At 41.8% G+C, this 16077-nt stretch overlaps 2 protein-coding genes and 2 non-coding genes across 5 annotated transcripts in view; 3 read left to right on the forward strand and 1 right to left on the reverse strand.

Annotated features, from left to right (window-relative positions):
* The window catches only part of LOC119020952 (synaptoporin), a 20412-nt gene extending 11129 nt beyond the window's left edge, over positions 1–9283 (forward strand). Inside the window, exons 3-6 of the mRNA XM_037100774.1 lie at positions 4499–4623; positions 6078–6276; positions 6392–6583; positions 7310–9283. Coding sequence (XP_036956669.1) covers positions 4499–4623; positions 6078–6276; positions 6392–6583; positions 7310–7561 — 768 coding nt within the window. The 3' untranslated portion in view covers positions 7562–9283. The remainder of the gene's footprint in view (positions 1–4498; positions 4624–6077; positions 6277–6391; positions 6584–7309) is intronic.
* A 1530-nt stretch (positions 9284–10813) lies between these two features.
* On the forward strand, positions 10814–14223 carry LOC119020950 (zinc finger and SCAN domain-containing protein 2-like). Of its 2 annotated transcripts, none has more exons than XM_037100771.1 (3): positions 10814–11257; positions 11345–11704; positions 12278–14223. In XM_037100771.1, the coding sequence occupies exons 1-3, from the start codon at positions 11074–11076 to the stop codon at positions 13108–13110; spliced, it is 1377 nt and encodes a 458-aa protein (XP_036956666.1). In that variant the 5' UTR covers positions 10814–11073; the 3' UTR covers positions 13111–14223. The 2 variants fall into 2 exon arrangements, with proteins under 2 accessions (XP_036956666.1, XP_036956667.1); XM_037100772.1 differs by having other exon boundaries at positions 10822–11257; positions 11348–11704.
* A 728-nt stretch (positions 14224–14951) lies between these two features.
* trnaq-uug lies at positions 14952–15023 on the reverse strand. Its single transcript has one exon. It is a non-coding gene; the product is annotated as a tRNA-Gln (tRNA).
* A 973-nt stretch (positions 15024–15996) lies between these two features.
* On the forward strand, positions 15997–16068 carry trnaq-cug. The gene has a single exon. It is a non-coding gene; the product is annotated as a tRNA-Gln (tRNA).
* Positions 16069–16077: the final 9 nt, after the last annotated feature.

The following is a 16077-nucleotide window of genomic DNA, read 5'->3' on the forward strand; positions in this document are numbered from 1 at the left end:
CAGAGGGATTCCCTGCAGAGGTTCCAGCTGTGCACCATGACAGCCAGGTAAGCAGCAGTCAGCCTCCATCGGAGGCCTGAAGCTGCAACAAAAACAAGCAGAGCTGTGAGTTTATCGCACGGCGTCTGGCTTTGATCGGGACTGACCTAACCCAGCCAAAGCCAGCTCAGCCCTTTGTGAGCCAGATTAGCTTTGCAAAGCATTACCTTGTATTGTGTAGTTTTGGCCTCATAATCAGGTTCAACACACGGTTCAGCCACCTAGTATCAATGTGAAGGCTGGAAACCAGTCTCTCCTTATATATGATATCCATCTGTCTGTCAAGATAATCAGCTGTGACGATGCTATGACTGAACAAACCATCAAACCAGGGGCACCGCTTAATACGGTTGGTAGCGCGCGTGACCCATATGCCGAGGCTCTGCACCCGGGTTCGACTCCCGGCCTGGGTCCCTTTGCTGTGTGTCACTCCCCCACTCTTACCCTGTTTCCTGTCACACTCTTCAGCTGTCCTATCAATAGTAAACCCAGAAAAGTTTGAAAAAAAAAACATCAAACCAATTGGTTCAGACAACTCACTTGTTGAAAAATCTTTGTTTTGATGTAAGGTCATCTCGCTTCACTTTTTAAAATAATTTCTTCCTAACTGTGAGCACACAGTATCTCAGAAGCCGTTCTCCTGATCTGGTCTCATACTTGATAGAAGTCTCAATGTGGTTGGTTCAAAAAATCAATCAAAGAATCAGAGAAAGGTAGTCAGTGCTCTTAATGGTACACGTTATGACGTGTTGATCCTAAACTCAGTGTCTGCACTCAGCCACATGATGGCATACAGCAGCTGATAATGTGACAGTCTGCAATCAGGCCTCTTGAGGTGAGCTCCAAAACATCTCTATCTCGTGGCAACAATAGAAGTATTTTTCTCTGTATTTCTTTGTTTAGTATCACTCTACGCACTTAAAGAACATGCTCCCAGATAGTGTCAGGATGAATTTGTGAACGTGCAGTGCTGCTGAACGATCTGATGATGCCGAGGCTTGTTGAATAGCGCCCTCCAGAGGCCGACGGGCATTAAGACATAAAGAGATACCTCCTCCCCAGCTGCTGGCAAGCTGCTCGTCCAGCTGCCTGTAATGTGGGAGAGGGCAGGCTCATGCTAACCAGGCGTCAGGTCTGATTATGGTGATCATGGTTGTGAGAACTCTTGAGGCTACAGAAGCTTTATATGGAAAACCGGGCTGTGAGAGGGAGCGCATATTAAGGGCAGAGGGTGTGTGTGTGTGTGTGTGTGTGTGTGTGTGTGTGTGTGTGTGTGTGTGTGTGTGTGTGTGTGTGTGTGTGTGTGTGTGTGCGCACGTGTGTGTGTGTTAGGAAGTTGGATATGTGTCTCTGTGATTATGTGTTTACTGCATTTTCATGTTTGTTGATTGTAGCAAGAGGACAGTATTTCTGTGTGATCCAGTCCTTTAGTTTGAACTCATAACTCACTCAGATGGTGCCAAGACCTGGCTGTTCATGGCCGCTGTTCTTCTTCACTCCTGAAGTCTAAACTCTCTCACCTGGACTCACCAGTCTTCATTATTTCTGTATCAGTTTAAAGGTGCAATATCTACGAATGTTTGTGAAAATATATTCACAAATAACTAAAATTATCCACGGAATGTGACCAAATAAGAGCACTGACGTAATGTCTATGCATTGTGTTGCACAGATATCTACTGAAGTTAGCATGCTAACCAGCTAGCCCTAGCCTGTCCTAGTCCAAAGCTCCTGTGCAAGTAGTTAAAATGCCAACATCCCTCCAGTGCTCTGAGCTCCGGGTTCGTACCACTAGATGCACTGATAACTGAGCTACTAGCTAACGGCATCGTTCAGCTATTACTCTACTGATATGTTGACCCCTATTTGTTTTGAGTTGGAACTCCACAGAAGGTCAATTTATCCATTAGACAACAGCTAACGTCAGCATCTAACCACTTCGTAGCAAACATTAGTGTTTGATAGTTTTACAAATAAAACAATAGGAAGGTGTACATTTATTCTAAAATATCAGTGCAAATACTGGACATATGTACTTAAGCCTGAAGGAAAACACACTGGATGTAATTTAACAGTATTTAACAGTAAGCTAATGGATCAAATAGGTGGTCTTACCTTGAGATATGGCCTGATGTTCTTCTAGATATTGGCTGATCAATCAAGATGGAGTGGAATGACAATGATGTGTGAAGATTCCCCATTGTTATACTTCTAACCTGGAACACAGCAATACAACTTTCTAGCTTCCCAAACTCACATGTGCAGCTGAAATGGCTGATAAATATGTGACCTCCACAGATCTGAATAAACAAATGGTAGAAAAATGGTGACCAGAGGAGAAAGAGAATGAGTACTCTTGAATGAGTACTTTGCTTATGAATCTCTCTCACCATATGAAAACATTTAAAATGTTTATTAGTGGTGGAAAGTGTGTTCAGATATTTATTGTTTGTATGTATAATATAGGCACTTGTTCAAGAGCGATTGCGGTTTGCTGTGTATTTAAAGCCTGCATGTCACTCACATAAATCCTTATGTGACTCCAGATGAATGAACGTAATCTGATAGATGCCTCCGGTGATGTCACTCAGTGACTAGACTGCATTGTGGGTAATGTAAGCAGCAGGTTTCTAAAAGGAAATATAATGAGGTAAATATAAAAAATTATACTTCTGGTTCTGCTGTATCGACTCTGATCAATACTATCCAATACTATCCTATGCAATGCTACACCAGTGGACTGCTTTTCAAGAAGCCGCGAAAGGCCTCATACTGCTTTTTTCCATATGCAGAGGTACTTTACATCCATATTTAAAGCTTGCAGCCTTTTTCTTCACTGCCTTTGCTGGCAAATTGTAGTATAACTTGGCAGGTTATTGCATCCTGTATTAAAGTGTGTTTTCTACCACTTCTTATGTGAAAAACTAGTATGAAGAGTATTTGTGGCTCCAGAGGAAGCTGCGTGTAATCTGATGATTTGCTTGAAGTGATGTCACTCAAGAGCTAAGTTGCATTGTGGGTAATGTAGGCACCAGGTTTTCCTATACCAGAATGGTATAGGAAAGAGACATGAGATAGGTGGTAGTATACGGTCATACTCAGCCACACACACACAGAAGTGTTTTCCTCAGGCAGCCTCCTCCAGCTTCTGTTTCAGTATCAGAATGCTTCTGGGAGTCCTGCAGCATCACTAAACTGGATTAGATCTTCCTTTCTCCAATGTGTATGGTTATATTTGCGCCGGTAAGTTCAAGTGTTGTTTTTTTATTAGAAATATAGCTTGGAAACAAACACAGTGGGTCTTTTTTCAGTGTGTGATTGTTCTGCCTTATCTGTGTGTCATCAAACTGTTGTTATGATGGCATTAAAAAAATCACTTTCTGACATAATATTAGACATCCTTCAAATTTTTACAGCCTGTCACATGAGCTACACTGTGAGGTCTACAGCAGATTCATTAGGTTTAAGACTGGATTCTGTCTGTTTACTTGTGCTCCTCTCCTTCCTTCTCTGTCACACTGCAGGTCATGATAAGTTGGAATGATCATTTTTGCAACACAAGTTTCATTTTCACTGAAACATTGATTGATTGATTTAAATCAGGATGGTGTGATATTTGTTGGGATGTGTCGCAAACAAATGTTTCCTCGCATCTGGAGGACATGATTTGTGGTTCAGGACATCTCTGCAGCACTACAGTGCTTCTTTATAATGTGTTTATTCCACACATTTTAACTTAATCAATAAACTGCAGCCTCTGGATTTAAATATTGCATTTGGTCATACTGCGATTTCAGTAAATTTCAATTAATTTGCAGCCATATTACACAGATTTTATGTTCTTTTTTTTCTTGCTGTGTCAGTGTCTGCAGGCATACAGCTTCTCAGGTCAGATTCTCACTTGTCTCTGTGTTTAAAATCCAAGGGGAATTATTCTGGTGTTGTGAGGCCAATTTCGAACAAGGCAATTGCTTCGGGACGAACATTAAGAACATTGGTGAAGTCATCATCGGGTACCAGTGGAAGGAGCACAAAGTGATCTCTTCCTCCAGACTCCGAGACCCAGTCTGTCCTAATTCAGCTCAGCCCACTCTCTCACTGCAGCTATTGTATTCAAAGTGCTGATGTGACCAAAATGCTATCAGTTGGTGTTAAACTGGCTTCATGGCGGAGAAATTGCTGAGATGTCCGTAAGCAAAATGTTTAAATGGCGAGACTGCTGATGCTCACTATTTTTGCTACTTGGGCTTGTTACTAGAAATTCATTCCGGTTACACTTTAGATTTTTCCTGCGGTTCAGTTTTGAGGTGTGAAACTCAGTTTCACTGACATCAACAACAGACTTACCAGTGAAATCAGTGCTGATGATGCCGCCCTCACAGGGGCACTCAGAGATTTCCCAATCAATATAATTTCCCTAATAGGCATCTGATTTTTGTTGTTTTCCTTCTTTGTCCAGCTCTTTGCCATTTTTGCATTTGCAACATGTGGGGGCTACTCTGGGCAGCTGCGGGTTAGTGTGGACTGCATGGAGAAGGCCAGCAGCAACCTCAGCATTGGCATCGACTTTGCTTATCCTTTTAGGTGAGTAGGCTCCATTTCTTGTCTCTGTTTGATGGCAACATTATGAACCAGTGTTTACTTTAATATCAGGGCCAATATAGGCTTTAAAGATGAGACATCAGCATCATTCGAAATTATATTTTCTTCCAATGTGACAAGCTGAGATGATGAGGTCTTAATTATGCACACTCACTGCACACTATAGGCTCTTTAGTTTGCCCAATGAATGGTGATAATAGCAGCACTGGGACTTGAATGTTCTCAGTGCTTCCTTTCGCTGTTTAATGATAAGTTCACCGAAAAATGAAAAATCAGTCTTTATCTCCTCCCCCAATGCCGATGGAAGGCCGGATGAAGTTTTGTGGAGCACATAGCCAGTCTGGAAAACAAAAACAAAACAAAACAGAAAATGTCTCAATAAAGTTCAGCCACGTAAGCCTCTGGAAGCCCCAAGATCCCAAATTGATCCCAAAAAACATTACTTATACCTTTGACGTACTCAATTTGGGATCTCTGAGCTTTTGGAGATGCAGATTACTCCAGACAAGCTGTGTGGAGCTATGTTATTATAGCTCTATTATCATTTTCTGGTGTTTTTCACATTTTAAAACAAGTCCCAGTTGTTTAGGAGAATGTTTCATTGATGACTGGCTGTGAAGCTCCAGAAACGTTTTGTGGACTACAAATCTTTTAACTGACTTTCCATCAGCATGAGATAGTAGAGAGAGCAGATAGTGACTGAATTCTCTTTTTGGGTTAACATATCTTTTAAGTGCCTTATCATCAACATTGAAATCCTTTACTGATTATGTGCCGTATAATCTTGTAAAGGTTCTCCACATGGAGAATATTTTGTTTTTTATGAATTCAGTGTCAAACATCATGACTTCACTTAATAGATACAACTGTACAATAAAATATTCTCAAAGCATTATGATACATTAGAGTTATGGGCAATGCAATGTTAGCCAAAAATCTGCAAGGAGAATTTTCTTTTATCCAAAGATGATGCTTAAGCCAACAGGCTGTGGTCAATATACTTAAAAGCTACGTGGTCACTTTCAGATTGGTAGCATACCATACCCTGACAACCAGAGGTCTGTTTGCCATGATGTAGGATTGACTGAAGTCAAAAATAATGTGTGTAGGTGTGTGTGGGTCCGTCTCTACAAAAAAAAGCAGCAGAAATACTGACACCATCTGTACTGCCATCCACCACTTGGGAGAAAAAAGAAAATATGGTGTTTTTCTGATTGGAGTGAACTGAATCTAAATGTCTGGGTAAGATAATTAAATAAAATTAAAGTTGATAGATTTGCAATGGATATAATTCCTCTCACTTTAAATCATATTGTTGCTGGTCGAATCACCAGCATCATCAGACCTCCTTTGTTAAAACTTGTCCTCCCAAAATAGAGCTATAGACTAAATTTTGCATTGAGCCCTGTGTCTTTCTCTCACTCTCTGTGTATCAGGTTGTACCAGGTGTCCTTTGAAGCGCCCGTGTGCGAGGGCATTAGGAGGGAGCGTGTGTTCCTCACCGGAGACTACTCGTCCTCTGCAGAGTTCTTCGTCACCATTGCGGTCTTTGCCTTCCTGTACTCCCTCGTGGCCACCATCGTCTACATCTTCTTCCAGAACAAGTACCGTGAAAACAACCGAGGGCCACTCATTGTGAGTTCAGCGGGCGCCATTGTCCCACCACAGCTCACACAACATAATATGGTGGTTTCGTAAGCTTAAATTTTGTTTTAATGCTCTTTGTGTCTCCTCTGTTACATGCCATTAGGACTTTATAGTGACGGTGGTGTTCTCCTTCATGTGGCTGGTCAGCTCCTCCGCTTGGGCCAAGGCTCTGTCGGATGTGAAGCTGGCAACTGATCCAGACGAGGTGCAGCTCCTCATCTCCGCCTGCAAAACCCAGACCAACAAGTGTGGCTCGTTGCATGGAGCGCGCTGGTCTGGACTCAACACCTCAGTGGTAGGTTCACAGGATGTGTGTCCCAAACACCGGGACTATTCCAAAAAAACCGCTTGGATGCTGTGTAAAACAGCAGTGATGGACTGAACCTTTCGAGGATGCCACTTTCACAGCAAATGATGATGCTCTCACCTGTTTCTAATTAAAGGAACAGTTCACCCAAAACATTCAGTTATTATCTAGTCACCCCGATGCGGATGGAAAGGGAATGTCGGAAAATCAGTTAGAAGTTTTGCAGTCCATAAAGCCTTTCTGGAATTTCAAAGCAGAATTCTCAAAACAACTGAAGCAGATGGGGACTTGTTTTAAAGTGTAAAAGAACAGCAGAAAAAAGAAAACATAAAATGGTTCCATACAGCTCACCTGATGTAATTCAAGTCTCAGTAAGCCTCGAGACCCCTAATTGAAAAAAAATATAATGCACACCCATTTCAAAGACAAAAAGATCTCAGTTAAAGTTTCAGCTAAAATGTGAGCATTGAAAGCAGTTGGAATAAATTTTGTGAGGAAACTGTCCATCCATGAAGATCTAAGACCTAAAATGGTTTGCATTGAAAGGAGTTTAAGTGAATTTGAAGAATAAAAGATAAAAGCAGTTCATATGTCTGTTGATGTTCAACTCCTGAAAGCAGTTGAGTTTTCAGAGGACGAGGAATTGAAATGCTTTCTAATGAGAAATGTCAATGTCAAAGTTCTCCCTCTCTTTCTGTTTCTCTTTCTCTTTAGGCTTTTGGGTTTCTCAACTTCGTTCTCTGGGCTGGGAACATCTGGTTTGTCTTCAAGGAGACCGGTTGGCACAAGGGTGCTGCGAGGTTGGCAGGTGGGCCGTCTGAGAAACAGGCCGGCACCTTCACCCAGGAGCCCTACAACCAGGGTAGCTTTGACCAGACAGGGAGCTACAACACCCAGGGGAACCTTGGCCAGCCGTCTGAGTACAGCCAGGTTGGAGGGCCCACCTCCTACTCCAATCAAATGTAGCCGTGCCTTGTCCTTTTGCGAGTGGCACTTCTGCATTTTTAAACCAGGGCAATCAGGGGGTGATAGGGAGGTGGAGGAAAGTTAAGGATTATCTTTCATCCCTGCTCAGTTTGTCATCAACTTGTCTGTGCAAAAAAGATGTTTTTTAAAGAAAGGCATCAGAGGTGTCAAAGAACGACTGCTGTAGATACAAGTATTGTTGGGTATTGTACAAAATGTTTAGATATAGTCTTTTACTCCTTCTCTGTCAGAGGTGTTGTTTGCTGAATGTTGTATTTCTTGTACTTTGAAACACATAAGTGACAGTTTGTCTCTCTGTGCTTGGTAACTGACATACACTGTTACAGCTGGATGTCTTTTTCAAACTGGTTTGCACTGTTGTGAACGGATTAAGTGCTCTATGTTTGTATATTTCGGTGACAAGTAAGTGCATGATGTTGTATGTGTGCTAATATGCTCTCTTCAAAACGAGTTTAAAAAGGTTTTTTTTAACTTGTTTTTGTAATTTTATCTATGAAAGTTTACAAAATTTACACTGCCCCAAACATCAGTGAAACTACATGAAAGTGTATTCAGATCAGTATTATTACGTGTATATTATTTTTGAATCGAACAGGAACTATATTTTGATAAAGGTTATTTCTAATTCACTGATTCAGAATAAAACGTCTTGACATGTCTGTGTCGTTAGTACAAATCAAGGGTGTAGGTTCAGTCTCAACATCACCAGGGACACAACATGGATGGATGTTGATGTTTCCAATATAAAATTTGCACATGATGCAAGCTTTCAACCCCCCTCCCTTTCAGTCAACCAAATCTTAACATATCACGCCTAAATTGGTCTTCTTTGAGATGTAGCCTCAGAAGAATATGACTTCTCTCCATAGATAATGCAGTCTAGTTCATTCAAATACTGGGGTATGTCCCAATCATACAAATGTCAACCAAAACTGTTGGCACAAAATACATTCCAGCTCATTTTGACAAACTTAAAGCAATAACCATACTGCAAAAAAACATAAATATGTATCATTTATTGGTTTGTGGGGGGAAAAAGTAAGTATGCAACCTTTGCAGCATGTTGTTTCTGTTGTTTCTGTCTCCATAGTTAACAATTCTTAGTCACACCTACGCAGACGATGTCACCATTTAATTTGAATTATGTCAAGAGGGAGATTATCCCCCTCATTGTTTACAAGTGGCCGCTCCTGCTACAAATAACTGTGACTGTTTTCTATGCTATCCTCAGACTACTGGGAAATTATGAACTTAAGTTATACCTCTCTAAAGCATGTCCAGAGTATCCGCTTACACCGCTAAAGCCCTGCAAAAAAAGCACATTGATACTGCAGTGATAATATTACATGAATAAGTGAACGGTGGGCTCATCTGTACATAACTAATATTCAGCTTTTGTTGGCTTTAAAATCACAATTCAGGTTTGTACAACTTAAAAAAAAATCTGTGCAATTCATGTATACTAATGTTTAAAGGATAATGCTTGGTTGCTGTTTGTTTACATTAATATGACTTGTGCAACCCTGTTTCTTGACCTCCTAAGCATGTGGCTTGCATCAGTGTAATAAAGCAGATTGAACACCCATGTGTGTTAAATAGTCTGACATCCATGATAAATGTTTACGGGTCCATATAATGGAGTGTGGATATTTTACATGGCATTCATGGTAATAAAGCACAATTTTGTCCATAGTAAACCTGTTCTCTAAGTCTCCATGTGTCTCTAAATGTACATGAAATACTGTGCCTGATGTTTTGTTATGACTTTGCCCTGAGAAGTGGGTGACCCCTGACCTTTGACCTGTTGCCTCAGTTTCCCAGAAACAGGAGCAGTCTGTGAGGGATGCTCGGGTGCTCTTTCAGAAAAGTCATATTCCTGACAAGACAGGCGACTATGTTCACAACAAGCCTGTAGTATTTCTTTTCATTGAAAAGATGAAATTAAAAAAAGTGAAGTTTCCTGTGGTTTGTCAGATGAACTTGTCTGTCAGATGTCTGCATTGAGATTCCAGAGGGACACTCTCATTAGAAAATAACATTCCCTACTGGTGAATCACGTACTATTTGACAGAAACAACAACAAGCATGTGACAGTAATCGTGCAGGGCTTCCCAGTCTGAAATGTGTAGGAACTGAGCAGTGGAGTGATTCTAATTTTGTTTTTTTTGTACTGTTTTGATAATGCAGTTTTTATTTCAGTCGGGTTTTTTCACACCTCATTCAGTTTTTCAGTCCAGAAGAGATCAGTACTTGCAGTATGTACACTAACATACTGTCTATAGGCCCAAAGCTCTACATGGTGTTTAGAATAAATTGGTTGTTCAGAACCAGTACGAAGTTTGAAATGTATTAAAGTTATCAGTATATATTTGAGTGCTGTATTCATGGTAGTATTTGTATAAACAGGGATATTCTATACAAAATAACGGCCTAACAGAAAAATAACACAAAATGTCTGGAATAATGAGGCCATCTTGTGGCAGTTGTGCATCTCTACCATAAGACTGCACACACCCTACAGTCAGTACAGGCTGCTCCCCTTAGAGCAGGACAGCATCTGAATGTATGACCTTGTTTATGCTTGGTAGTTTATGAGAATGCACATCTTTGCATTCAAGAAGAATAACTCCTCTGTTGCTTTGGCTATTTTAATATAGGAAGGCAACATTTTTCAAAGGGTTGTTAGTGGAAATGTTTATCCAATTGTGAATTGAACAAGAGCTGATCCTCAAGTATGACTGCAGCGACTCCCTTCACTCTTGTGAGTGTAGAGGGGACTGTTGTCACTATAACTTAATAAATTCATGTGACAAAGACTAATGAGTTCTGTCCTACCAAACAAAACATACAAATCACTTCATCACAAGTCAAAACTTATTTAAAGAGTGATTATGCCAGAAAATGATTCAATTTTCGTGAAAATGTAATTCATGTCTAGCAGCTAAAGGCTAAAGCTAAATTAACATGGGCTGCTTTTTTCCCCTCTGTGACAGTAACTGAGCTTTTGACGATAGCTAACTGCTGATATTGTTGAGCTGCCCTATTACAAAATATTTCATTATCAATTAAATTATTTTCCTTATTTAATATAAATTAGTACACACTGCTAAACAGAGATGTGTCAGTAGGCTCAAAGTAGACTAACGTTAGCATTATCAAACAAGCAGTTGGCTAACAGGAAGAATATGCCTTGTCATGATAGTGCAAGGATAGCAGGTTCAAAACCTTTAAATATGTTTATTTTTCTTAATTTGAAACGGTCTTTAAAATGTATTGTATTTTAGCACACACACACTCAAACTTAGGTGTCAGAACTGTTAATACTAACTAAGACTGTCAGTAGCTGCTCACTCCCCTGAGTGAACAGCAGGGGGCGACATCCGTCCGTCTGAGCGCTCCGCTGCCTCTAACAAAGCCACGGAAGCCTCTCAAAACAAGGAAGTCACATCCAAGGATGTGTTCATCCGTCCGGGCGGCAGCACCGAGCAGCCATGTCCTCCTTACTCCACCTGAACGCGTTCATCTCTGAGCGGCTGACGGCGGCGGCTGTGGAGATCCTCGGCGCGGTGGAGAAAACGTTGATCGAGTACCAGGGAGAGATCAGCCGCAGCAAGCGGGAGGTGGATCACCTGCGGACACTGGTGCTCTGGCCTGAAGTCAGGTTACATAGGTCAGGTGTGTGGTCACTCGTCTTTAAATGTCCATTATCCTGTTTTATTTCATCTCCAGTCTCAGCCCTTAATGCAGCCTCCTGTCATCCAGCAGCGCATCAGGTCAGTCCTCGGGGCAGTGATGACGAGGAGGCGTCCCCTGAGCGCTGCCATGAGGAGGACTGGGCCCCACATGCGAGCCCGGATCACCAGAGCGGCACCCTGCGTGTCAAAGTGGAGTGTGACCAGAGCGCTGATCAGAGGGGAGCGTCCTGTAGGCAGCAGAGAGACACCGCTGTGTCCCCTCAGTTGGTGAAAGGAGAGGGTCGTGAGGAGCCACCATCACAGCCCTACAGTGTACCAAGTGTTGAACAGACAGCAGGTATCAAAGCTGAGCCCGGTGGTGAGGAGGCTGAGGTCCCCTGCCGAGGAAATCCAGAGTCTGCAGGACTTCAGCGAGAAAGCCTGAGAGGTGAGGAGGGGGGGGAGTGGATATAAGGATGTCCAGCACAGCATTTTAACAGCATGGAAGAAGCCTCAGGCAGAGTCACACAGGAGGGATCTTTCTCCTGGGATGGACAGACATGCAATATATGTTGTATGAACTGAAAAGAACAAAAAAAAAAAATCACAGTTTACAAGTTACACTGACAGAATATCTGATAGAAATGATGATTTATGTTAAGTGTGTGGATCCAGGAGACGACAGTCAGGTCGAGGCATGGCCAAGTGTGGCCCAGTTTAATATATCTTCATCTGTAGACTTTACACTAAAGATGTGTATCTGTGGTGACAGAAGAGACTATACTGGGACTTTTAGATTAAAGGGGCACTATGTAGATTTTGCAGAATTATTGTATTAACAATAATAGTGTAGTATTGAGTATTTAAAGTGTTGTTCCGAGAATATTGTAGATCCAAGTCTAAACTTACAGAAGAATTAGAGAAAAAGGTGCATCATGATGTAGATGCAGCCATGGTTTTGCTTTTTATCCATTTCCACTACAAATTCAGAATGACATGAACTTCGCCTTTATCCCTGCAGATCGGGATGAGACCACTGACCATGAGCAGGATGGGCCCGATGAGCAGCAGTACACTGAACAAGGCTGGAGCCCCCGTCAGGACCACAAGGACCCCGATCCCCCGCAGGTCAAGGTGGAAAAGTTTACGTCATCTAGTCCTCGGGGAGAGGCTGACCTCCGGTACGAAGCCCCTCCTCGGTCCGAGAGGAGTGTCTACGACGAACTTTGTTCTTTTAGCCCCAGACACAACCCGACTGTGAGCAACCAAACATTTTACACGGCACTGGAAGAGAGACGAGAAGGCTACGACCTGTCTGGACTGAGCAGAACCTGTCTGCCCTTCTACTCTGTGAACCAGTGTGAATATGGTGACAGTACAGACAGTGCGTTGAATGGAGACTGGATTAAGGTGCTCACAACGTCGGGAACGAGGCCAAAGAAAAGGCAAAACGCCAACCTGTGCACTGAAGGAAGGGAGAGTTTTGGAGCGGAGGAAGACTTAAATAGCCGCACCAGGGAGAGAAGACACACCTGTCCCATCTGCGGCAAACGCTTCAAAGAGTCAAGTCATTTGAAGGATCATGTGAGAATCCACACCGGCGAGAAGCCGTACCAGTGTAAGGAATGTGGGGTGAAGTTCAGACAGAGCGGAGCTTTGACTTTGCACATGAGAATCCACACGGGGGACCGGCCATACCAGTGCGCAGACTGCGGCCGGCGATTCAATCGGAAGGGCGACATGGAGACTCACAGGGTGACTCACACGGGGGAGAGACCCCATCTGTGCCTGGTGTGTGGGAAAAGCTTCAAAAGGAAGAGCAACCTGAACACACATTTAAAGCTCCATGCTTGAGAACAGATTAGATCCACCCTCTGGGAAACACGGATTGTAAAGGACTTCATTCAGACGTTTATGAGTGTAAAAACATGGGGATACATACTTTTTAAAACTTTATTTGTCATTTTCATCATATAAAAGCAAACAACAATTTGAATCATCTTGATTCGGAGATAACAGGATTTACCTCTACCAACATTCAGATACGTTGTTCGAAACAATATAAACTTTAGTTTATCAGTTTCATTTCTCCCTCAGTCTAGACATGCACATTATAAACGCAAAGCTACATGCATTAAACTGTGTTTTGGATCTATTGACTCATTTTTCTTTCATTTCAAGCGAGGATGAGGGCTGGTAACAGGTTGTCAACAGTTAGTAGTCCGTTAGTAAATGCACTTGTTCTTCTGTGCAGTGATACGGCTGGCAGATGTACTTATTATGTTCATACTTAGATTATCTTGAGTAGACGTGTCATGATTTCTGAAAAGAGACATCCAAATGTATTTTTGGCTCTTTGAGTATAACAATTCGAGGGCCATCTAATTCTGTTAATTTCATGAGGGGAGACATCTCTGTGGCTGAAATCTCCAAAACTCAGCAGCTCACACCACAACAGTGTAGATGTACGAAGCACCACAACTCAGACGGAAAATGCGTTTTTGATTATCAGGCGAACTATCCCTTTTATATCCTGTCTTTGCAGTCATATGAACATGTGATGGTAGAGCTACAGCAAATGTCTAAAGTTGAACATTTGGACGGTTCCTATTGAGTCATTCAGCCGTGCTAACACTTCACCATCCAGACAGATTTTTGAAAGTTCAGACTCACAGTGCACCAAAATGTTTCACCATAAGACTTCTGTAAACAGATGCTGAAATTCCTCGCTGAATAAATCTCCACTGCTCATGAAAAGAGGGAGACAAATGCGTTGACGCCATTGTAGATGCAGTGTGGTACATTTCAACATTGTATCCGAGAAAATGAATTCTGACAGTATATTGGGTTCTGTCCTCAGGTAAACTAATCCCGTGAATGGTAAATAGTTCAGTTTACCATCAGTTTGTCAGATACATGTGGAGCAGCGGATCTTTGTTGTCTAAATAAAGTGTTCAAATTCTCAGACTTGTGTCTGAATTTCTGACACTAGTTAAAAAAGCTGCCTTTACATGCAACCCTGGTGATTGTCATCCATGGCATCACAGCTGTAAGTAACCACAGTAGGTTACATCCACAATCCGAAAACGTCACTTTTCTGCAGACTCGATCACTGTGTCACTGCTTGTATAATACCTCTGTCATGTGATTTGTGTAACATACAAGATGATAACAGAATCTGCACGGTGCGATAGGGTTATGTGAATCAGTCTGCACTTTGAAGCCAGAGATTTGATATCAAATCCTGGTTGGACCTGATTTAAACCCCGTCACAGTCAAAGGAGTTTATGGACATCCACATGGTGAAATACAATACTGTAGGTCCAGTGTGATGACAGATTATTACATCTGAAAGCTAATTAGACACCAAATGACGGCACAAGTGTTTATAATGCTTCACAGGCCGAACTAATTGCTATATTATAATCTTGCCTGGTGCGAGGTAAACAGTAGACACTAACTATGTTTAGTTTGTCTCAGGAAAAAATAGTTAAAGCTGCATTGTTTTAATTCTGGCCACTTGAGGACAGGAGGACTCTAACGCTAACTGTGAGGTTTACATCAGCTTCTGCTTGAAGTCTAGTAAATAAGCCCAGTGGTGATTAATTGGCCAGATTCAACACAAGGTAGTAGTGTAACATTAACCCAGGGGTGCTTTGAGTTTGAATGCTAATAAGCTTTATTAATCTTAAATTCGGTTCCACTGAGATTTGAACTCAGATCACTGGATTCAAAGTCCAGAGTGCTAACCATTACACCATGGAACCCCTACAATGGTTTTTGAACTACATGGTGGATGCACATTTTAATTCTTCCAGCTGCATGTTCCATTAAAATGGTGTCCCACTGTGATAGAAAATCCAGATCACATCTTTGTGGAACCACTGTATCGTGAAGGACTCAGGAACTGTTTGTGGCTTTGAATTTGTCGGGACCATTAAACGTCATCACACTGAACACAAAGACTTGTTTGTCACAAAGACTTGTCTACTCACTAGTCCGTCTTTACGGCTAGACTTTAGCTGTGAACCACTCAAACTCTAACTTCAGTTCAGATCAGTTTAAAATGAGTATAGTGTTTGTGTTTTGTTTGTAAAACTGGGGAATTTGTATTATTAAGTCAGTTAAATAATTATATAAGGTGGGTATAAACGATGGATATTTCATAGGATAATTTTTAGATTCAGTACATTCAATTTGACTACTTTTATGTAGTTGTGGACTCTTACTGTATGTCTTCAGGAAGTTTCACGGGAATCTGGAGGTTTTCCAACCTGTGGAATATGCTTTGAAATGCCATGTCAGCATTCAGACCTTCTGGTGAGGAAATACAATTTAGAGATGATCGGCAGTTAAATACTTAATTTTATAAAGAATGTAACATTGAAAGTTCCAAATAAGTGAAGATTGTAAAGATTGTCCTTCCTTTTGAGTACATGCAAATTAATAGCCTTTGACATTTCTCCACAGGCCTTGACATTTGATTCTTTTTTTCCTGTTGCCCTCTTGTTGTTCTGCTCTCTGTCATTAAAACGAAACATATATTTTTTTCAGAAACCATTTTCGTTCATCCTTCTCTCTTGACTTTCCTACTCTCAGCCTGTCAGTGAAAGCAATCTGACAGTCGTGCTGCTGCAGTTCTTGTACCGTCTTTGACTCTGGGCTACAAGATCAGCTGTAGTGGGATCAGGTGCTGTCAGTGCGTCACGTGACTCATCCAGTTTGAAGCACCGACATCGCGGTTCCATGGTGTAATGGTTAGCACTCTGGACTCTGAATCCAGCGATCCGAGTTCAAATCTCGGTGGGACCTGCTTTTGGG

The sequence above is a fragment of the Acanthopagrus latus genome, chromosome 6, assembly GCF_904848185.1.
Source record: "Acanthopagrus latus isolate v.2019 chromosome 6, fAcaLat1.1, whole genome shotgun sequence".
In the NCBI taxonomy this organism is placed as follows: Eukaryota; Metazoa; Chordata; class Actinopteri; order Spariformes; family Sparidae; genus Acanthopagrus; species Acanthopagrus latus.

What these genes read in the sequence shown, in the direction of transcription:
- LOC119020950 (XM_037100771.1), top strand. Translation starts at nt 11,074, where the DNA reads ATGTCCTCCTTACTCCACCTGAACGCGTTCATCTCTGAGCGGCTGACG. An exon ending in AGTCAGGTTACATAGGTCAG is followed by an intron (nt 11,258 to 11,344) that starts GTGTGTGGTCAC and finishes CCTGTCATCCAG; the next exon opens with CAGCGCATCAGGTCAGTCCT. An exon ending in TCAGCGAGAAAGCCTGAGAG is followed by an intron (nt 11,705 to 12,277) that starts GTGAGGAGGGGG and finishes TTATCCCTGCAG; the next exon opens with ATCGGGATGAGACCACTGAC.